Genomic DNA, 23,213 nt, shown 5'->3' with positions numbered 1-23,213 from the left:
TGCGTCTGAGGCTGTCTCAGGGATACACGGCCATGATGCCGCCGTCGCCCCAAGCCGATGATTGCACACACTTCACTCCTACCCGATTTCAGTTTTTCTCCATGTCAAATAGTAGAGTCAGGAAATCGGGTAGGAGTAAAGTGTGTGCAGTCGTTGGCTTGGAGCGGTGGCGGCACCAAGGCCCTGTATCCTGGAGGCAGCCTCAGACGCACTCTAGTACATAACTTGAGTTCTATGGAAAGTACTGCTTTGACAGTTCACTGAGTGGCCACGTGTGGTGCTGCCTGTATAGCCAATACAGTCAATTGGGTGCTAAAAGAGTGTAAACAGGAAATAGCTGAAAAGTTGAGCAACTTGATTAATGTCTCACTAGCACAAGGGAAGGTACCGAGAGACTGGAAGAGGGCTAACATTGTCCCAATACATAAAGGAGGAAGTAAGGAAGACCCGTTGAACTATAGGCCAGTGTCATTAACAAGTGTAGTAGCAAAGATGTGTGAGAAAATTATAAAAAAACAGATGGGTGAGGTATTTAGAAGAAAACAGTATATTAACAAATAGCCAATTCGGATTCAGAGGAGGACCGTCTTGTGTAACTAATCTGATCAGCTTCTATTCAAGAGTAATTGATATAATACAAGAAAGAGACGGTTGGGCAGATTGTGTGTATCTGGACTTAAAGAAGGCATTTGATAAAGTACCACACAAGCGATTAATATGGAAACTTATCATGTTGGAGGTCTGGGTGGTTCAATATTGGATTGGATTAAGGACTTTTTGACGAAGAGAGAAATGAGAACAGTAATCAGGAATAATAAATCAAGCTGGATGGAAGTGACGAGTGGAGTCCCCCAAGGATCGGTGCTGGCTCCGATTATGTTTGTAACTTATATTAATGACATGACAGAAGGGGTGACAAGCTATATGAATATGTTTGCTGGTGATGCTAAAATAATGAGGAGGGTGGCTAATGAAGATGACTGTGTAGCCCTGAGCCAAGATCTCGATAGAATAAGCGAATGGTCACGCAAATGGGAAATGACATTCAATACAGAGAAGTGTAGCGTGATGGAGTTTGGTAAGAGCAGTAGACGAATATCAGGGAACTACTCTCTGAGTAATGAAAGAATCATGAAAAAAACTGAAGAAAAAGATCTGGGAGTGATCATAACAGGCAAGTTATCCTTTGGAAAACACATAGACCGGATAACTGGGGAAACATACAATCTTCTTAGAAACATAAAAGCAGCATTTACATATTTAGATGAAGAAATGGTGAAGAAACTAATAACATCAATGATACGTCCAAGACTGGAATATGCAGCATTAGTGTGGTCACCTAGATTGAAGAAAGAAATTGGAAAGTTGGAAAGAATACAAAGAGCAGCGACTAAGGTACCAGAAACTCTGAGAGAACATACTTATGAAGAAAGACTGGAGAAATTGGGACTAACAACACTGGAGAGAAGAAGAGAGAGAGGGGACCTAATAGCATTGTACAGGATACAACAGGGATTGGAGAAACTGGACAGGGAAGACCTAGTGGTACGTGACAGAAGTGTGACAAGAGGCAATGGTAAGAAACTGAAGAAGAGCGACTGTAGGAGAGACATCAAGAAATACAGTTTTCCATACAGAAGCATAACAACATGGAACAGACTTGACGAGGAGACTGTGTGTGCAAAAACGATTCATGAATTTAAAGCCAAACTGGATAATAAGCGTTATGGAGACGGGACAGAACAAACCTAGTACGGCTCTTTTCCTGTATTTCACAACTAGGTAAATACACACACACACACACACACACATACACTCACTTTGGTCTTCTCGTTGGTCCCCGGGTAATCGCTCAGTTTTTTGTCACACAAGTTCCTTGCTGGCGAACCACAGCTCAGTTGTGGCAGGATCCAGGACCTGTAGCAGTAGTAGTAGTAGTAGTAGTAGTAATCAAGTCATTCAAATTGCAGGGAGGGGAGTTGTGGCACACTGGCCACAGGAACACACAGGAGCAGGGTGCACACTATGGAGGTGGTGTGCATTAATGTTGTTATATTTGTTTTTTCCAGCAATGGAAGGAGCTTGAGGGCAACAACAGCATACAATGAAAAACCCTGCCGAGCGCTGCTCCACCAAACAGACTATGGCATGTGTGACCCCCGGGCTTGGCGGCGTAGGGTGGGCGGGGCAACGAGCCCCCAGGGTACGCCCCCAATGACTGATTGCTAAGTGGCCAAAAGAGAGAGTCACCAGCAGTGGGGGAGAGGTGTTTTGATACTCCTCTCTTGAAACAGGTCAAGTCCTAGGCAGGAGGAATACAGACAAAGGAAGGCTGTTCCAGAGTTTACCAGTCAAAGGGATCAGAGAATGAAGATGATGGATAACTCTTGCATAAGGGACTTGCATAGCATAAGGATGAGCAAGAGTAGAAAGTTGTGTGCGGCAAGGCTGCGGGAGGGGCAGAGGCATGCAGTCTGGAAATTCAGAGGAGCAGTCAGCGTGAAAATGTCAATAGAAGATAGAAAGAGATGCAACATGGTGGCGGAATTTAAGAGTTAGGAGACTGTCAGGAAGAGGAGGGGAGTTGATGAGATGAAGAGCCTTAGACTCCACTCTGTCCAAGAGAGCTGTGTGTGTGGAGCTGGAACTGCCTGAGGGTTGGTTGAGGAGAAAGCAGTAGCTGGTGCAGGGGCTGACTGTCTGGGGCCGGGCTGTGTGGTTATTGGGTCCTCCTCCTCCTCCTCAAGTAACCTGCTGGTTAAGTTTAAAGTGATGCATGTTGAAAAAGTGTTAATATGTCAAAACATTTAGAATCAAAATAAATATTAATGTAAACCATTATTGATTAATGCTGGTACTCCATGCACTGAATTAATAAATTAAATTTAAATAAAAAAGATATGGTAACTGTTGATCTACAAATTTTTTATTCATACTTTTATACAACAAAGAAAAGCAATTAGTTTGTGGTAAGCACACTGGAAATTGACTTGGGAAACTCCAAGTGAGGGAGAAAATAATTTCAAATTGATCTCTAGATATAGTATGAAAAATAATTAAAATAAAAAATTCTAAATAGGTTTCACCCCAAGAATAATTAAAAAAATTGATGTATGAATGAATGTTACTAAAATATGCTCAGCAGCAAATTTAACTCAAGGAATTCAACAACTTTGCTGTGTGACATACACTAAAAGCATGTACACTCACGCATGGCAAAAAAAAAAAGAAAAAAAAATCATTTGTGAAATTATTTTCCTGGCACCTTACATATACCTGTTAGGCTCCCCGACAATCATGGAAATGTGCAAATCTAGTACAGTCCAGTTTGACAATTATGTTTTCTTCTGCCAAGTAATCGTGCAACTTTGCAATTTGATAAATCCTCACTGTAACAAACTAATTTCGGAGAAGGATGTGACATATTCAAAAATCCAAACTTTTCATATATTACAAACTTTGTTCGGTATATAAGCTTTAAGTTCTCTTTTGGTGTTCATTATTGTAACTAAAAATATCCATTCATGACTCCAGATTAAAGGTGATTTACTAAAGGATGATATTTAAGTGGGTAGGTGACATTATTTCTGGTAAGTCTTCCTCCCTGGACAACCAGGGTACCCTCTTCGGCAGTTCATGCACTCGCTTACACTTACTCACTCTGTTACTCACTGACTTACTCACATTCTCGTTCACTCACATTCGGACCGTTACAAGGACATGAATGAAAATGTTTGCAATAGGGCGGACAGGTTCTGCCGGCCCACTAAGGAACTGCCCTGAACTCACCAGCCAAACTTTATCAGTGGTTTCCCACAGACACAGAACTGTACCAGAAAAGTTTGTTGAGTTCCGTAAAAGTGAGGGTTATATAATTTATTGCTCAGTATGTAAATAAACAAAAAAGACAACCCATGAAATAGCATCAACAATACGGTCTTAAGTGATGAAGTAGCCCATACCTTTTATCCTTGAAGCTGACAGTCACGAGGGGCGAAGTAGGTGGCCCAACGAGGATGTTATCTGGCCGATCGTGGCCGGCTATCCAGCTGTGAGAGAGGAGCTGGACCACCACCTGAAATTAAGATTTAATATAAGTCATTGTAGTAATGTCAGCAATGTAAGTTGCATGCCTTAAAAACATCACTTGTCTTATAAGAATACACAATTTTGTACAGGAACAAATTTAAAGCATTTTCTAGTTCAACCAGAGGCAACCCCAGCCTTAAATACCACACGTACCAGACAATATTTGATAATAAATCATATGAATTACATTTCACTTACCTTTACCTTATGCAACCTCTACTTATAATGATTTACAGGTAATACTGTGAAGGTCTATGCTAATAGTACTCTAGTGCTCTGACAGGGGAGGTTCAGCTTGTATGAGTTATATGGGTGTTATACTGACCTTCACTTTACCAATCACTTCACCAATATCATGTATTCTAAAACCATTGTTTCAGTAATACTTCAAGGTAAACTTGGGACAGGAAAATGACTAAGGATGAGTAAGGGGAAATGATCAAACACCTACCAATATATAGATGATCATGTTACTGGTAAGTTTTGTTGGGCCTGCCTAATATTTATGTTTGTCTGCTAGATAAAGTTGTATATGTCTTATAGGGTGAAGTCCTGAATAGCATGATGGGGGGGGAGGACAATGTGCCCCCCAGTAAGGATTAGTTTAGATTTGTCAGTTTTCATTTATTTTGACACTTGCTTTTAACCCGCTTTGTCGTGCGTGGTGCTGGTGGTGACCAGCAAGTCAGAGCACAACACGGCATGGTGAAGCGTCAGACAGTGGTAAGATTAAGTGTAGAAAACAAGTATCTCAGAGACAAATAATTTTCAGTGTAAACTATTATGATGAAAGATGAACAGACCATTACGGTGCCAACCACCAAAGTGAGGTTGGCACAAGACCCAAGGGGACTAAGGAGATGAGTGTAGCCTTCTCTGCCGCCACTGACAACAGCAGAGCACAAGGCGTGCCACATGTATTTATCATAAACAATGAAACTTGACAAATCTAACAAAATATAATCTAACCCAGGGGTTCTCAAACCAGGGGTCGGGATCCCAAGTGGGGTCGGAATGCTCATTATGTGGGGTCATAAAGAGGGCATGGGGTCGGTGGGGTCGCTGAGGTACCCCTAAGGACTGGGGGTATGAAATATCCAAGCAGGGATTATGAGACCATGACAAATTCAGTGCTGTATGGTACTTTCATTGAGAAAAAATAACAAGTCAAATAATAAATAAAAATTGCTTCAAGCACCCTTACACGAGCCACGACTGACCGTTGAATCCCCCCTCTCCCTCACTCCCTTACTACCCTCCCCGCTCTTAGATCCTCGTGAAATTCGCGTAATCTAAATTTCGTTTTATCTCCCTATTTACTAATTTATTCCAAAAATTTCACATCCTCATTATCGTCAGCACCCGTAAAACTTTGGTATATATGCAAAAGAATCCTCATTTCCATGGTTTTTGACAACTGATGAAATTAAATTCACATAACAAATCAACCTCTGTGCAGGAGCAGGATGAGAGCACTCACTTGTGCTTCCATCCCTGCAATTTTATGTGGTGTTTTATTAGTGTGGTAGGATGGTGCAATGCTGTGCAGCAAAGGAGGTATCACAATGGGAAGAGAAGTGATGATGTTGCGTTACTCTTGATAATACTTTATTTACATACATCGCCGATTAATAACATTAATTGAAATATATTTAGTAATACGAGTACAATTCCTTTTCCAGCGGCCAGCCATTATGGAGAGGTTTTTAAAGACACCATCTGAAACTTCCACCAACAAATGGAAACGCTCAATTAATCCATCATTCCTCGACAAAAAATTCACAATATACTGTTGTAAATGTTGAAGTAAAAATAAACACTTGGGATATAAATAAATAAATAAATTAATATATATACGTATATATATATATACACACACACACACTTGGGGTCACACTGAACAGTTGAAAGTGCTGAATGGGGTCGTGCTAGGAAAAGCTTGGGAACACCTGATCTAACCCAATATGACCTAACTCAATCTAACCTAACTATATCTAACCTAATATAACCTAACTCAACCTCACCTAACTATATCTAACCTAACTCAACCCAACCCAATATAACCTAACCTAACTATATTTAACCTAGTATAATCTAACCTCACCTAGCTAAAATACAATCTTACTCAACCTAACTAAACTATATACGTATAACCCAATATATCCTAACCTAACTATTTATAATCTAACGTAACTGAAACAGACATAACCTTATCATATATAACCTAACATAACCTAACTATATCTAACCTAATCCGACGTAACTTTACTATACATAACCTAACCTACTAACCTAACTTGACCTAACTATATCTAACCTAAACTAACCTTACCTGACCCCTAGATGTCATAATGCGATGTGCTGGACTGTGCTCATAAACTTTACACATTAAAATTTGTAGGTTTCTTCAGTTTACAGGAAGCTAATAGTCACTGCACTGCATTCAGAGAAATAAAATCTACCACATAATGTCAGAATTAACTTCACGCAGGACAGCTGCCATATCAGCCAGCTGGAGTTTCACCCTTCAGTAATATTTCCAGACCAGTCACTAGGGAAGTTAGCTCTAATTGGCTAAATATGAATGGTATAGTGGTAAATTCAACATAATTAACTTCTTATGGCATGGTAGTGATTGATGATGAAATCTGCAACAGCTGTGTTGTGCCACGTTATCTAGACTGAAGCTCTCAACAAGTCGTCCTTGCCTTGGAACAATTCAAGTACCTTAAGGACAGGTACTGAGCCTACTTTTTGTATTCTCAGTTGGCCCTTGATAGATCCCTCATCAATAAGATAAAAAGTTCCCCAAAATACTTTAATTATTTATATTAGAAGCAAAAACTTAATGCTCATTCTGTGGGTCCTCGTAGACTAGCTAAAGGTTATGCAACCGCTGACTGTGAGGATTGATAGACATTCACTAAAAAAAATTCTTGTTTATATTACCCATGAATTAAATACCCGCTCTCTCCTATCAACTGCCTGACTCTTCTGTCACTAACATAACTATTTCCTTTGAAGTGGTAAGGCAAAGACTATCTTCTCTAGACATTAATTCTGTCATGGGTCATGATGGTTTTCATCGCTGTCTTTGCAGTCCCTCATCCCTCTATTAAAAACACCTAACTTACAGGGTTTATATGTTAACAAACACGTAACCGTTTATATCACTAATTATTGTTTTTCAAGTATTAGAATAATGAATGAAGAGGTAATAAGTTAATATTTTAGCAGCGATAAGTTAGTGCCGTCACTATGCCAGAGGCCACTTTTGCGGCACTTTGGTGGAAATAGCTGTCTATTTTGGCAAAGACAGGTACAACAGTGTTGGGGCAGTTATTCAGGTAATGATTCAAAATAAGTTTATGCATAACTGCATTGCCATGTACTATTTTTTTACAGTATTGTACAGGTGGCGGCTCTGTACAAACGGACACCCTCACCGATGCTGAGGAGGCCAAGGCGCAGGTGCTGGACCCTGCAGTTGTAGCGGGCACAGGATCTGGTTTAGAATCAGATCCTCGTCCAACACCTTCTGTGTCCGCAGGTAAATTATGTTATGAAATGTACTTCATGCTAATCTTTGTATTTGGTAACCTACGTAACATTAGTCTTTGTGACAAGTGCTACCAACTTGATATATTTCACCATAAAAAATTCAATAATGCAGTGAAAAATCTTGAAATGTTTGTCGTTGAGTGCTGGGAATCGAACTCAGGCCTTCATAATAGTAGTCAGCAGGGCAGCAACCCAACTGAGCCAATGATGAGCTACAAAGTCACTATGCCAGGGGCCACTTCTGCGGCACTTGCCGTAACACAGCCCACACTGTGGACTCCTTATGAAGGGAAGGTGACCCCACTCATCAGTTGCTCTAAAGGTATGGGTTCGATTTCCCATAACTCATTGTTGTTTATCTTGATTTTTTAACACATTTATTTGTTTTATTTGGTATAGATTATTATTTTATTGTTTTGCCCACCAACTCTTGATTTCCAGAGAAACTTAATTATGAAATAAACTTCCACCTTCAGTGGTTCAGTGCAGCACACAAGATTTGAAAATCAACTTGACCTTTTCACCTTCATGTTTGCTAAGGCAGAAATTGCAAAGCTTTTACGTAGTTTCAATTGGGTTTAAGGAGACCACCATTCTGCATAGAGTCTGTGTGGTCTGAACATATATATCTTAAGTTGAGCAGACATATTAGTTTAGGTTTTCCTAAAATTCCTCGCTACTCATAATCAAAGCACAAGATAAGATATCATACCATGTTGAATGACTCTTATCATGATGATTTTTTACGTACAGCTTCTGCAGACACAGAAGTGTGTAATCTTCCTTTCGGAGGATTCTTTGACACCCGCACCTCTGCAAGGCCCATCACAGCCCCCTCCTCACCATCCCCGCCCTACTACTACCCACCAGCTGGCCCCTCAATTGGCACCTGTTCACTGTGCCCCAGAAACTCTATCTCCCCCTGATGTAGGAGCGGCACCTTCTCACGCTTCCACCAGCAGGCAGAGGAGGGTTAACCCACCAGTTGGGCCCAAAATGGTGGAAGTTCAAGAAGACATCCTTCTTGAAGTGAGGAGGCTGAGTGGTGCTATGGATAAGGTGGCTGCAGCCTTGGAAAAATTGCAGTTACCTTGTCAAAATAAGGTGACAGGTCCAAATAGGTAGGTTTTTATTAACTAGGTTTCTTAAGTTACATACAAAACAGAATTAACCTTTTTTATTTTTCCTTTGTGGCATAACATGAATTATACTATAGTCCACTCTGTTAAGGTGGATCCCTAGATCTCACCTTAGTGTATTAAGACACTGCTGACTGGCTGTTGGCAGGGAGGGCATCTGACAATTTTGGCTCCAAAACACTATCCTATGATCAAGAAATATTAGTATTCCTTTACTTAGCTCATCTGATATAGATAAGTTTGTTTTGTTGAAAACATTGGAATAAGCAGTGATTCCACAACTATTAACACAACTTTCCATCCTCAATTGTTAATAATTATGGTGAGTAGAAGTCAGAGAACAACATTTAATGATTATTATACTTTCATCCTTTATCAATATTTCCAGCCATTGTGGATTCACAGCTGAAGTGAACGGACTATAGCTATAAAAACATTCTAAATCAATCAGTCAAAGTGTCTGGCCTTCCATTTCTCAAGTATTAATATTCCTTTTGAATAAAAAGTCTTTCCTTTTGTTAATGCAGCAATTATTTTGCACACATACGTATGCAGAAAAACACCAATACAGTAAAAGTCCAATCATCCGAAAATCCCAGTGGTATGAATTTGTAGTTTGTATACTTTAAAGTGACTTAGAAGAAATGTTAAAATGAAAAACATTACAAAAAAATACATAGAAGTATCAAAGGTGCCGAGCCGTGGGTACAAGAGACAGGAGACTCAGGCGAGGTGTGAATTAAGTCTAAGTGTTGCCCTAATGTACAGGTGTCATCTATAATCTCTCTCTCTCTCTCTCTCTCTCTCTCTCTCTCTCTCTCTCTCTCTCTCTCTCTCTCTCTCTCTCTCTCTCTCTCTCTATATATATGTGTGTGTGTGTGTGTGTGTGTGTGTGCAGAATGTATGGTGCAGTTGCTGTTCTGTATAGTGTCAGAATGTTTAGGTGAGGTCAGGTTGTTTTGGGTGAGGAGACAGCATGAGGAACAGTGCTGACAGTAACGCCACCACCCTCAGAGCAAAACAAGCCAGGAGGTTGTTTAGGGTGGAGACAGCATGAGGAATGTTGCTGATGACGACACCACCGCCCTGAGAGCCGCCAGCGAGAGAGAAGAACAAACCGGGCGTCTGAGGTGGCGGGGCTTCTGTTTGAAGTGCTTGGGCTTTGTGGCGACTCACACTATTCGCTGAGATGTATATACATGCAAGTTTGTATAATGTATTTTTAACTGTCTTTTATGTACACGTAGGTTAGAATTATAATATACAAACTTACATGTATATACAGTTTCAGTGAAATGAGTGAGGAGTCACCACAAACCCTGAGCACACAAAACAGAAACCCTGCCACCTCAGTCTCCCGGTTTGTTCTCTCTCACTGGTGGCTCTCAGGGCGGTGGTGTCATCATCAGCAACATTCATCATGCTGTCTCCACCCTAAACAACCTGACCTTGTCCAAACATTGTGACACTAAACAGAGCAGCAATTGCACCATATATTACATACACCTCAGTATACATGATGCCTGCATATTTGTACCTTACATACCATCACCATACAAGTTATGAGAAGACAAAGAATACATGTATGCTATTGCATAATATTTGTGTCAGTAGAAGAATTCAGTTAAATGAGCCTTTAGTAGAGACTGAAAATATGGAAAATGATGCCTACAGAGGAAATGAAGACACAGGGCAGGCTCGACGAAGGGGTCTGATTTACAGTGTCTTTTCAAAGACAGTGTTGTTGGTTGGTTCAAAACAACAACACTGTCCTGTGTCTTCATTTCTTCTGTAGGCATCATTTTCCATATTTTCAATTTCTACTAAAGGTTCATTTAATTGCATTCTTCCACTGACACAAATATTATGCAATAGCTTTACATGCAATTGCAATTTTGGCACACTTGACTGGGTCATACTGAAGGCTGCCACCTGACCCATGCAAGCAACGGAACCGAGATTCAAATACCGCAAAAGTCTGTTCCACCACAACACGTGTCCTAGAGTGGCTGCGGTTATAGGCACGATGAGCATCAGTTGTTGGTTGGCTCACTGGTGTCATTAGGAAGGGCTCCAGAGGATAACCAGAATCACCTGCAAGGATCAGAGTATAAACTAATTTTTCATCTAATGTCATCTGTGCAATGGTTGTTTTTGTTAAGGGAAAGTTAACCAGCTTCTTAATGCTTTCATCCCTTAAGCTGGTGAATTCTGGAACAGCCTTTCTCTGTTTGTATATCTTCCTCTCTACTACTTAAGCTCTTTCAAGAGGGTAGTATTAAGACACTCTTATCTACAATGGGACCATACGCTACAGCTGCGTGTGGCCTCAAAGCTCATTTACAGCACATTAGCCCTTGAGCCTGTGGTGAGAAGGATCCCATTACTTCCGAGGCACTGTTCTAGGGTGACATCCAGTTTACATCAGTTTACCTTCCCCAATCTTCCTCAGGTACCCATTTGTCATCCAGCCCAAAAGCAAGGATGAACAGCCACTGCACCTTAAAGGATCCCTCCACAGACGCCTCCTCAGCCCCTCCCTTAGGACCATCCAGCAGACCACCAACATGGCTAGCCACTCTGCCCAGCACCACAGTCTTTTAACATCTACCTTTTACTTCCTACTGGAAGTATGCCAACATGCAGCCTGTGCCTAAGAGGGGTGACCGTTCCAATCCTTCAGACTACAAAAGACCCTCCCAACAGAAACTACACGATTCCAGGATGGAGGCTGCAGAACGCTCAATTTCATACCTTACTATCACTTCCAATTAAGGCAAGAAGAACTTTGTCCTTCAACGCCTCAAAAACTCAATTTCTTAACCCGTCAACTTGACACAATCTTCCAAACACTTATCCCCTATTTTTCAATAACACTCAGCTGGCACCTCCTACAGTAAACATCCTCAGTCTATCCTTAACTCAAAATCTCAACTAGAAACTTCACATCTCTCTTACTTAATCAGCTTCCTTGAGGTTGGGCTTTCTGTATCGTCTCTGCTAGTTCTTTTTATCCTCCCAAATGATATCTATATACAGGGGCCTTGTCTGCCCTATTATGGAGTATACATCTCATAATGTTCTTTACTCTTTATCTCTTTCCATTCCACAAAAAAATATGAGCGGCCATTAAAAATATAACATATACTACATTTCCATTGCTCTAAAAAATATGAGTGGCCATTTTATAAAAATAGAACATATACTACCCTGTCTTTTATTCTTATGACACCCAATCCATTCCTTGTTGTTTGTTCCCCTTATTTTTCCCTAATGAAATAGGTTGTCCTATTTACTGCATAAAAATTATATTTGCTAGTAAATACACTTCAGAAGCACTTATGTATATGAATAAATTTTGTAAGCATTACAAAAAACAAAGTTTAAAAGGCTTAACATTGAGGAAACTTATTAGATCCTGGACAAGCATGAGCATGGAAGTTGGAAAGCACTTGGTAGATAGCAAAATTGTTCTAAAAGGGTCAGAATACATGCTGTGACTGTGAATGGACAGCATTTCCATAACCTATTTGTAACTACTCATCCATATTAATCCCTCGATAGGATAACCAGGATAATGCATCTGACAAGTCAAGAAGATACCAAAGGCAAACATTAACATACAGGTTAAGTTGGGAGCACATGCTATTAGCTTCGAATGGTAACGATACTCATCTCCATACCATTAGCCCTTCAGCCTGTGGTGGGTAACAATCCATTAACTTGGGACACAGGCCCAGTGCAGCATCCAGGTTACCAGTTTACCTTCCCCAGGCAACAATTTACCAATCATCCAAAAAAGAAGGATTCGAACTCGGGCACACAGTTGTGAAAATGTATACTAACCACAGCACCATGGAGGCCCATTAACTTATGCTGTTTTTCTTACAGCTGCTAAATTTTACAATATACAACAAAGGTTAAGGTAATTACCAAGAAGTAGTGAGTCTCCGTACTGGCCCTCCACAAACTGTTGCTGCAGAACACTCTGACGCCATATGTAGGGGTCATGAACGCTCCCAGGATAGCTCGCACAGAAGCTGATGATCCTCATCTTTGAGTCTGCCACAACTTGTACATTAAGGCTGTACTTCCTCTTCCTGTTCAGATAAACAACTGCATTTGCAGGTGCTTTGATGGGTATATGACTGCAGAAGGGAATTCACTGAGGCCATAAAAATCTTGCTTGATAGCATGAGCTCCTGCAGATCTTGGGGCATATTTATTTCTCGTTTTGCTTTGTTCAACAAAGCCTCAGTAACATCATTCAATATTCTTGATATTGATGACTGACTGATACCAGCTACATCACCCACCACATTCTGAAATGTCCCACTGGCAAAAAAAATGCAGGGCAACCAAGATCTGTGTGTGGACTGGAATTGCTCTTGTCCTGCCTGTGGGCCTGTGGATATGTGGTCCAATCTCCTCACACAGCTGAAGGATTTCATGGCGGGGCACCCAATAATAGTGTAGGAGATCATCGCTGACCTCTAAATGATTGAGACGGTCTCTGAAAACTCTTTCCCGTCGTAGCCTGTCATGTTCCAGTGCCCAGAGCAGCGCCATTTCACCTTCAAAAAAGGAATTTATATAGGGTAATAATCTCATATGCTAGAATTTGATTATTTTTGTTCCAGTTACTTAAAAAAAGTCCAGTGATCAGCTAACATAATTATATAGAACCTAAGTAAATAACTACTTATCATCAAACGTTCCATCCAGATCTAAAACGGTGTCTCCATTTCTTCGGATGAAATGTCACGGTAGCTTGTCAAGCAACAGGTCTCTTGCTCCCTAGTTCCTACTGACATTCTGGTAAAATGTTTTACAAAATTGTTTCCAACTTGGCAATATCAACATAGTCCATAGGTGATAAATACCACAGTGCATTATATTTTGCTTGGGTTAGGAGTCCTGAACACCCAAACTAACCTAATATTATCCGATAAAACTAACAGCTGAAAATATAATTATCCCCAGGATTACCTTACCCCTTGGCCCCTGCATTCCAAATTCTCTCTCCATTATTACTTTGTTAAATATAATTTTACCAGCATATCAATAACACTTGTTAGAGGGACACAGAACACCCCCCTAAAAAAAAAAATTCACTAAATATACAACACTCATGTGCTCTGACCATTATTTTATTCATCTATTGGAAATATTGGATGTGTAAATGAAGTGAATGATTTCCACACATTTGTTAATATTTGTTTACACGTAAGTAAGAACTCAGTATGTAGAGCTATGTCGACTAACATCTGAACAACCAAAGTCAGAGTGCGAGATGGGAGAAGCCTCCCCACCACAGGAGTGTCGAAGGGTGGCCGAGAATAGGTTAGTTTAAGTAATGTGAGTCTTGAGAGGCTGATTATAATTATAGCTGGAAAAACTGCCTACATGATCATGGTATCTCCTCTGAAACTGATTATGTCCAGCTAGACATCTAAATATTTCAAAACACAATTACAATAATCAATGAATATGACTGAGACATACTGCTAAACAACAACAGGTAACGATATAGTCCCATGATTTGACTGATTACTCTTCATCAACAGAGTTCCAAGTACACTCTTCCCACAAGTCTTATAAATTGCATTTCTTTTCATATGCTAACTATTTGCTTTGAGTCTTTAACGTTATAGATTAAAATCATGGTAATTCAAGTAAAAAAAAAACACTTTTGATTCGTGCCCAGCTGACCCGCTAATGTGCCGTTCATTTTGATTTACTCAGCGGTATTTACACGGCTGTACTCACTCATGTTTGTCACTTCCATTCACTACTAAGCATGTCAGTCGGATATTTGCGTATAAAACCAAGGAATATTATAAATAGTGTGAAAACTGAGGATAACTCATCACCGCTGCGGCTACGCGTCACTCACTTCGTCTTTTTCACGTCTCTCTCCACTTATTTCCGTCACTATTATACGTTTTCATACGCCTGCAACTACCGAGGTTATCGCATTGCGTTGTCATGTTCAGGAACCACCGATACAAGCAGTCAGACGGAAAAATAAAGCTGAGGCGGCAGTGTTTACCCGCCATACCACGCCTGCGGCAACTCGCTCACGGGTCTCGGAGCTGCGGTAACTTTTGGCCTTACCGGAGGTGCGGTAAGTGGTTGATGAATGCGAATTTACCGGGTGGGCGGAGATACCGTGAAGCTTACCAGCCACAGGTCCGGTAAATGGTATGATTGATTGATTGATTGATGGTTTATTGTTGCAGGTAAACAGAATCCCGCCCCAGGGAGACAGCAGGATCTCGCCGAGGCGCCAAAACAACAAGCTCGGGGCGCCCCTCGCAAGTTCCCTTAAGTATACATCCAAGATCTACGTCCATATATAGGCGAACCTAACATCACCATTGCCGATCCAGGATTCAGGACGTTTCCTAAGTCAAAGGAGGCAACGTTATAATTGTATTTCGTAAAGAATCCTTATAACCCAAAACTAACTAAAATTAAGAGTATTCTTTTTCTTGAACACAACATTGAATAAAGAACAGAACAATAATATGTAAATGCGTATAGCCACCGTTGCCAGATATTCGTACTCAGAGCCAAGGTCTTTAGATCTTGCTCAGAGCATAGTATTTACCGGTTTCTGACGCCTAACTGTTGCCAAGAAACATCAGGATCTAACTCTTTTAACGATAACTATAAATTAGTTTCGTTATTGGAACCCAGAAGACAGTTTGGGGGCAGGAAGTCGGGAAATATAATCGGCTGAGTACGACAATCTGGCAACGTTGGCCTGTAGCCTCGATGTCCAAGGCAGCAGCGCCCGCCATATTGCGGGTATCAGATACTTTAGATAGCATATTTTTACTGCGCAAAGCAGGTGATGTCACTTACTGTGACTTCGTCAGCTTTCATATTTATCTATTTGTGCATATTTCATGGTGGCAAAACTTACAATACTAGTTTCATTTTTACCAGTGACACGAATTTGTGATTGTTCATCACAATAGAATTTCAGTCTAATAAGGGAATCAAACACCACAGAAATATTACCAGTGTGTGTAGGAATGAATACAACGATAAGCACATACTTTGATTCAACTCAAGGACGTCTCGTGATCATTGATAAATATAAACAAAATATCCGGATAGACTACTCTTTAGCCCGTTACCTTCAATGGCCTCCAAAAAAAGTCCCTCCGCCAAGTTTGTACCCAACATTTGGTGATGTTAGGTGCGCCTACTTGCCCTTCACAGGCGCGACATGCCCTACAGGGCGAGACTACATATATAGCAAGTATCTAAGTGTGTATAGAAGTATCTGAGTGTGAAAAAAACAATTAAGAATTAAGGACCTATAATTGAAGCGATACATTAAAGCAGTAAAGGTCAAAAGAAGAACATCAGTTCGAATTATCTTCGATCAGCCGTGAACGTTTGACGGCTATACTGAACCTACAAGATATTTTCCATCTCCGCTGAAACATCTCGCTTTTATGGAAGGATTTTGCTCTATAGACTCATATACTTATATTTCCTTATCGGGAAACATATTATATGAGGCATTTTATTGACATATGAAGAATTAAGGATACTGATAGTCTTCTACCTCTCAAATTCCGCCGCCATGTTGCCTCTCTTTCTATCTTCTATCGATATTTTCATGCTGACTGCTCTTCTGAACTTGCTAACTGCATGCCTCCCCCCCTCCCGCGGCCTCGCTGCACACGACTTTCTACTCATGCTCATCCCTATACTGTCCAAACCCCTTATGCAAGAGTCAACCAGCATCTTCACTCTTTCATCCCTCACGCTGGTAAACTCTGCAACAATCTTCCTTCATCTGTATTTCCTCCTGCCTACGACTTGAACTCTTTCAAGAGGAGGGTATCAGGACACCTCTCCTCCCGAAATTGACCTCTCTTTTTGGACACTCCTTTGACCTCTATTCAGGAGCAGTGAGTAGCGGGCTTTTTTTCTTTTTTTTTTCTTTACGCCCTTGAATTGTCTCCTTGGTTATATATAAAAAACAAAGCGTCACACGTATACGTAGCCTACACCTCCGAGGCTGCTGCTGTAATTAACTTACTTGCAACGAGATACAGCCTCGATCGGCAACATCGTTTTTTCTGTTTTCTGGATCACGATGTAAGCGCAGAGGGATGTATCTCAGGTATCAAGCTCCCACGAAAGCCTTAATTGTTTAATACGTGAGTGAGCTTAATTGCAAGAAGACGGCCCCAGAGGTTAAATTCGCATCCTGTCACCCAGCCATCATATGTTACTGTTATCTCAAGGTCGCCGTGGTTACGTTTAGGCTTAGCTTACCTTCGTCAGTATCTCTTAAGGCCTGGTGGAGAGTAGACACACTCATCTTTTTCCCTCGTATGGCCGAACTAGCGAGTGTGGGATCAAGAGCTAGGACAACGTGAACGCGTGCAGTAGGAGGATATATGAAATAACGCCGAGCAGGGAGGGGACAGCGGGGAAACGTGAGGAAAGGTCCCTTGATAGAGTCCCGACATAGGCGGCCCTGTGTATAAGGCTGCTGGGTGCCATTTTTGGCCCTTCGAGCACCGCGCCGACTTTGAACTGAGGTAATAAAAACATAATTTTACCTATTTTGGAAGCGGATTCGGCTGCTTTTTAATGTAACAATGCCTTGCTGACTAGCCTTCGGCTGTAGCAACATGCCACAGAGGGGATACAAATTGTATAATAATATACAAAATGTATAATAATATACAAAGTGTATAATAATATACAAAGTGTATAATAATATACAAATTGTATAATAATATACAAAGTGTATAATAATATACAAAGTGTATAATAATATACAAAGTGTATAATAATATACAAAGTGTATAATAATATACAAAGTGTATAATAATATACAAAGTGTATAATAATATACAAAGTGTATAATAATATACAAAGTGTATAATAATATACATAAGTGTATAATAATAACTCTTCGCTCAAACTTTCTGTAAGAACTCCACCCTGGACGATTCTGGGCATATTCCTCCTACTCATCCCCCCTCCGACTCCTTTATGCCTGTTATTAAGATTCTTCCAAATGATGTTTTCTATGCCCTCTCTGGCCTCAACTCTCAGAAGGCTGATGGACCTGATGGAGTGCCTCCTATTGTCCTTAAAAACTGTGCTTCTGTGCTGACACCCTGCCTGGTCAAACTCTTTCGTCTCTGCCTATCAACATCTATCTTTCCTTCCTGCTGGAAGTATGCCTGAAATGCCAGAATTTTTCTCATTACAACACACACACGGCCTCTGCGTGTAACGAAACACACGAGAAATTAATCCAGACAAGGAAAGGTTTGCCGGCGCCGGGGATCGAACCCGCGACCAGCGTAACGGGAGAGCCACTCCTTTACCAGTCGGCCAAAGAGGTGCCCCCTTGGCTAAGTGGGTTATGGGAGGCTCGCCCATTCCTATTTAGATTAATTTCTGTGTGTTGAGTTCCCGTTTTCTATGAACTTCAGAGAGCATGGGCCATCACTCTACCTGTTACCCTCTCGGGGTGACACAACAGAACCACAGGAGAGGATGCCCACCGCTTTTGCCACCAGTGAAATGCCTGAATTTTTTTCTTTACTACACTCCCACACACGGCCTCTGCGTGCAACGAAACACACGAGAAATTAATCCAGACAAGGAAAGGTTTGCCAGCGCCGGGGATCGAACCCGCGACCAGCGTAACGGGAGAGCCACTCCTTTACCAGTCGGCCAAAGGGGTACCCCTTGGCTAAGTGGGTTATGGGAGGCTCGCCCATCAGGCAAGTTGTGTCACTACATGCCTTTGTACAGCCTGTGCCTAAGAAGGGTGACCGTTCCAATCCCTCAAACTACCGCCCTATAGCTTTACTTTCCTGTCTATCTAAAGCTTTTGAATTAATCCTTAACCGGAAGATTCAAAAGCACCTTTCCACTCCTAACCTTCTATCTGATCGCCAGTATGGATTCCGCAAGGGGCGTTCTACTGGCGATCTTCTTGCTCTCTTAACTGACTCTCGGTCATCCTTTCTTAACCGTTTCGGTGAAACTTTCTCTGTTGCGCTAGACATATCGAAAGCCTTCGATAGAGTCTGGCACCAGTCTTCTTTCTAAACTGCCCTCTTTCAGTTCTTTCCTCTCTGTTCCTTTATCTCCAGTTTCCTTTCCGGCCGTTTTATCTATGCGGTGGTAGACGGTCACTGCTCTTACCCTAAACCAATCAACAGTGGTGTTCCACAGCGCTCTGTCCTATCACCCACTCTCCTCCTGTTATTCATCAATGATCTTCTTTCCATAACAAACTGTCCTGTCCACTCATACGCCGACGACTCCACTCTGCATTATTCAACTTCTTTCAATAGACCCTCTCAACAGGAATTACACGAATCCAGACTGGAGGCTGCAGAACGCTTAACCTCAGACCTTGCTATCATTTCCGATTGGGGCAGAACGAACCTTGTGTCCTTCAATGCCTCAAAAACTCAATTTCTCCACCTATCAACTCGACACAATCTTCCAAACACCTATCCCCTATTCTTCGACAACACTCAGCTGTCACCGTCTTCAACACTAAACATCGTCGGTCTATCCTTAACTCAAAATCTCAACTGGAAACTTCATATCTCCTCTCTCGCTAAATCAGCTTCCTCGAGGTTGGGCGTTCTGTATCGTCTCCGCCAGTTCTTCTCCCCCGCGCAGTTGCTATCCATATAGAGGTTTTGCAGTGACGTCACGAAATAACGTCGTCTGCACCTTGTGCGCCGTCTGCAAACCCGCTGGTGGTCACCTCCCTAGCAGAGTGAGCAGGCGGACCACGTGTGCCTAATCCCCAAGTCACTACCCGCAGGCAAATGGCAGGACCTTCAGCATCATTTGTGTTAAGTGATTACGCGAGATCGCTTGAGGATGCTGCGAAGCTAAGATACATCGAAAAAATCATTGGTTTTGGAGGAGACTGGTAGACTGGCTGTCTAGCTGGCTGGCTGTCTGGTTGCCTGGTGGGTTGATTGACTGGCTGATTGGTAAACTGACTGTCTGTCTAACTGACCGACTGGTTGACTGGATGACTGACTGGGTGGTTGACTGACTGGCTGATAGGTTGGCTGGCTGGCTGGTTGACTGGCTGATTGGTTGGTTGGCTGACTGTCTGGCTGGTCGGTTGACTGGCAATAAGTTATCGCGATACTTTATCGCTGATAACAAAATCAGGTTATCGGCCATCCGCTACTTATTTAAATATATATCGGTATCTTCGTTACTTTTGTAACCAAACTAGCGATAATCGCTACTTTTTTCCGCCTCTCAGAAAAAAAAACCACGTTGTCTCCTCCCTACTGCGCATGCGTGGCCCGTGTTATATGAAAAAACTTCGGGGTATGAAATTATCTTCGGTGAAGAGATTTCATACGTTGATCATCAACATTAAAACACTAGGTTATTTTTTTTATGTTAGACTCAAAAATCAATATATCAAAGAGAAAAATCATTTACCTTTGCCCCCCATAATATTATTCACTGCCTCAAATTTGATATTCCATATTCGTTTGTGAGCATGCCATGATATTGAAGGCACCCGGTATTGTATTATTTGGTGTCCCATCGTCAAAAGCTGGCGCTTTTGTTTACAAACACTGGTCTCTCGTGAACTACGCATGTTCAGACCAGTAAGCGTAGCCCTGTACAGTCTCACAAAGCTTTTTAACACATTAAGAGTAGTAGCTGGAAGGCTGAATCAGACATACAGTACCACCATACTCGCTGTTTCTAGAACGACACTCTGTACATATAAATAGCTACAACTCGTACAGAGCGTCGTTCTAGAAGCAGCGGGGATGGTGGTAGTGGTACTGTATGTCTGATTCAGCCTTCCGGCAACTCTTAATTACGGTTAAAAAGCTTTGTGAGACTGTACAGGTCTACGCTTGCTGGTCTGAGCAGGCACAGTTCACGAGAGACCAGTGTTTGTAAACAAAAGCGTTGACGGTGGGGACGCCAAATAACACCAAGGCCAAGAGAATACAAGGGCCCGTACCAAGAGTCGTGAAGCTCGAGCCGCGTACCTTCCCTTCGACAATGTAGTCACGACCTCAGACCGTGCCTTCAATCCTTACCACAAGTCGCTCGGGAAGGTAAATGCACATACACACACTGCAACCTTCTTTTCACCAACCAGATCTAATGCACGCACACACATACAAACACACAGTGCTATTCATGGAGGTATAATACCTCCATGATGCTATTACAGTCATAATATTGTCCGTTTCATTCCGTCTGTCCACTCGTGAACGTAGATGTGGCACCTGCGCATTGTGAGTTTGTGATTGCGTGAAGATCATTTGAATGTTTATGTAAACAAAAAAATCCTCAAACCATCGTATATGAACCGCAAACAGAAGATTTGCATCGATAATATACCATACAAGAACACGAAGAAACAACTTGTATATCAAACAGTATAGTTTGATCATACTCGAACGATCTATAGCCTTTCAGATACTCATATTTCATCTTATTAAGGGATATAAAGTGACATACGACTCTGCAAGTGTCTATACATAAGGGATTTTGATGTTGCATGTATAAATAACATGGATAGCCTAATATTCGAAATAGCCTAGCATCGCATTCAACAGTTATTTATTATTTCATGTGTTTTTTCCATTATTAATCGTTATTTACATGCAGTAAATTATTAAGATACCCTTTGTTTGCACTGTCAGAGCCAGATGTCTTAACTGAAATGCGAAAGAATTTGAAAAACCATAGATCGTTGGAGAATGTGAGCCACGAAGGTTCTCGCCTGCTGGCAGGCTGGCTGGTTTCTCTGTGCTTTGAAGGCGCGTGCTGTTGTTGTAAACAAGACAAACATATTCACTGCAACTATAATATACGACTTACCAATTAGGGAAAATATTTTCTCAGGTTGTTTTAACTGAACTGTAACTATTTGCCACGCCAAATTTCGAAAATAAACATATTTTTCCTCGAAGGTCTGAGGGAAGACACGGGGTAGACCTTGCCTTCCCTTCGTCTTTCCCGCAGTCCTTCGTTCCAAAAATGCTAGTGACTATAGGTACGCACCGTCCTTCCCTTCGATCTTCGTCGCTAGACCTTCATGACTCTTGGTACGGGCCAAGGTCTTCTTAACCTCATACGTACCAGCGGCTAGATTCACAAAGGCTTAGTGCGTAATTTTGGGCCCTTAGTGCGTAGTTTTGAGAACATTGCGATACACAAAGCTCGCGCGGTAATGACTAAAGTCTGTTCAGAGCATGAAGTCCGTTCAGGGTGGAGTTGGTATCGTCGTTTACCTCTACCCATGCTGCCAAATCAGCGTTCGTACATGCGTCTCTCTCTTATTTCCCATCCATGTGCTATTTGAAAGCGATATTTTATATATTCTGTATATAGTAAAGGAAGCTGCATAGTACAATGAGTGTCGATGTTTAGGATAATAACAAGGATTTGTATAAATTCTATGACATGTGGCAGCGATTTTTTCTCATGTTGCCACGTTGTGGTGTTGTTGGTGGTGGTGGTGGTTGGTGTGTCCCCCTAGGTCCCTCCCTCGGGTCGAGATGGAGAGAGAGGGAGAGAGAGAGAGATAAACAGGTGGGTTGTGGGTGGGTAGGCCGGGAGAGAGTGCTAATCTGATAATTGGCGGTCGAACTGGCAGCGCTGCACTCATGGGAATTCTGGAATCTGCCACACCTTGAACCGACTTCATGCTCCGAACAGACTATACCAACTAATCGATGACGTCACGGATCAGCACGCGGATTCACAAAGCCTTACCGCGCTCTGTGTGACGCTAAATTTGTTGTTAAATAACTACTGTCTCGGGGGTGTAGTAAACGCTAACAATATTATTATATTTACGTATAAATGCTTATAAATCGCGTTTTTCAACTTGAAATATAACTTTGCGAGCAGAGGAAGCCCATTTCTTTATAAAATGATGAGATATACACACTTTGAGAGGTATATGATAAGTGTGGGCGGTATGGCAACACCCGGCCAGGGGATTGCCAGACCTCCCTCCTCCTTCATCTTCCTACCTCCTCATCCATTCGATCATCCATCCATCTCTACATTTGTCCCTCCATGGAATCATGGACCTTTGTCGGGTGACAGCCCATGAGTTGGGCTGCAGATATGGCAAAACACTCTTAACTTTTCCTCGTTCCTTCCTTTCGTCCTTGTCTGCCTCGGTCTATATATGTGCCACATTATTTTTAATTTGCTCTCTTCCTGCCTCAATCTCCTCCTTATCTTATTTTTCTTCCCCTTAAGCATGTTCTTAGATAACAAGACATCGAACAGCAGAGTTACCTTGACGTAAATGTGCAGCAAACAACGAAATAATTGTTCCTAGATTATGATTTAGTACAGTTTGCCTTAAAAGAAAGAAAATGGGAAAAGAGGACG

At 41.6% G+C, this 23,213-nt stretch overlaps 2 protein-coding genes across 9 annotated transcripts in view; one reads left to right on the top strand and one right to left on the bottom strand.

The window, feature by feature from the left end:
- The window catches only part of LOC126991405 (uncharacterized), a 70,023-nt gene that overhangs the window by 16,453 nt on the left and 30,357 nt on the right, over positions 1–23,213 (bottom strand). For 4 of the 8 annotated variants that reach the window (XR_007745495.1, XR_007745494.1, XR_007745496.1 and 1 more), the window contains exons 1-4: positions 12,723–13,357; positions 10,759–10,883; positions 3,963–4,075; positions 1,821–1,917 (exon numbers count right to left, since the gene is read on the bottom strand). Coding sequence is in view for 1 of the 8 variants with exons in the window: in XM_050850177.1 (XP_050706134.1) it covers positions 1,821–1,917; positions 3,963–4,075; positions 10,759–10,883; positions 12,723–12,843 (456 nt within the window). In the remaining 7 variants the exon portion in view is untranslated. Of the gene's footprint in view, positions 1–1,820; positions 2,755–3,962; positions 4,076–8,517; positions 8,647–10,758; positions 10,884–12,722; positions 13,358–23,213 lie in introns of those variants that run through there. The other 4 variants (XR_007745498.1, XR_007745500.1, XR_007745499.1 and 1 more) reach the window with 4 other exon arrangements.
- Positions 17,122–23,213, top strand: part of LOC126991407 (uncharacterized) — a 20,497-nt gene continuing 14,405 nt past the window's right edge. The window contains exon 1 of the mRNA XM_050850178.1: positions 17,122–17,362. The gene's annotated coding sequence lies outside the window, so the exon portion shown is untranslated. The remainder of the gene's footprint in view (positions 17,363–23,213) is intronic.

This window comes from Eriocheir sinensis, unplaced genomic scaffold (genome assembly GCF_024679095.1).
Source record: "Eriocheir sinensis breed Jianghai 21 unplaced genomic scaffold, ASM2467909v1 Scaffold274, whole genome shotgun sequence".
Lineage (NCBI taxonomy): Eukaryota > Metazoa > Arthropoda > Malacostraca > Decapoda > Varunidae > Eriocheir > Eriocheir sinensis.
This window is presented reverse-complemented; position numbering and strand designations above follow the sequence as displayed.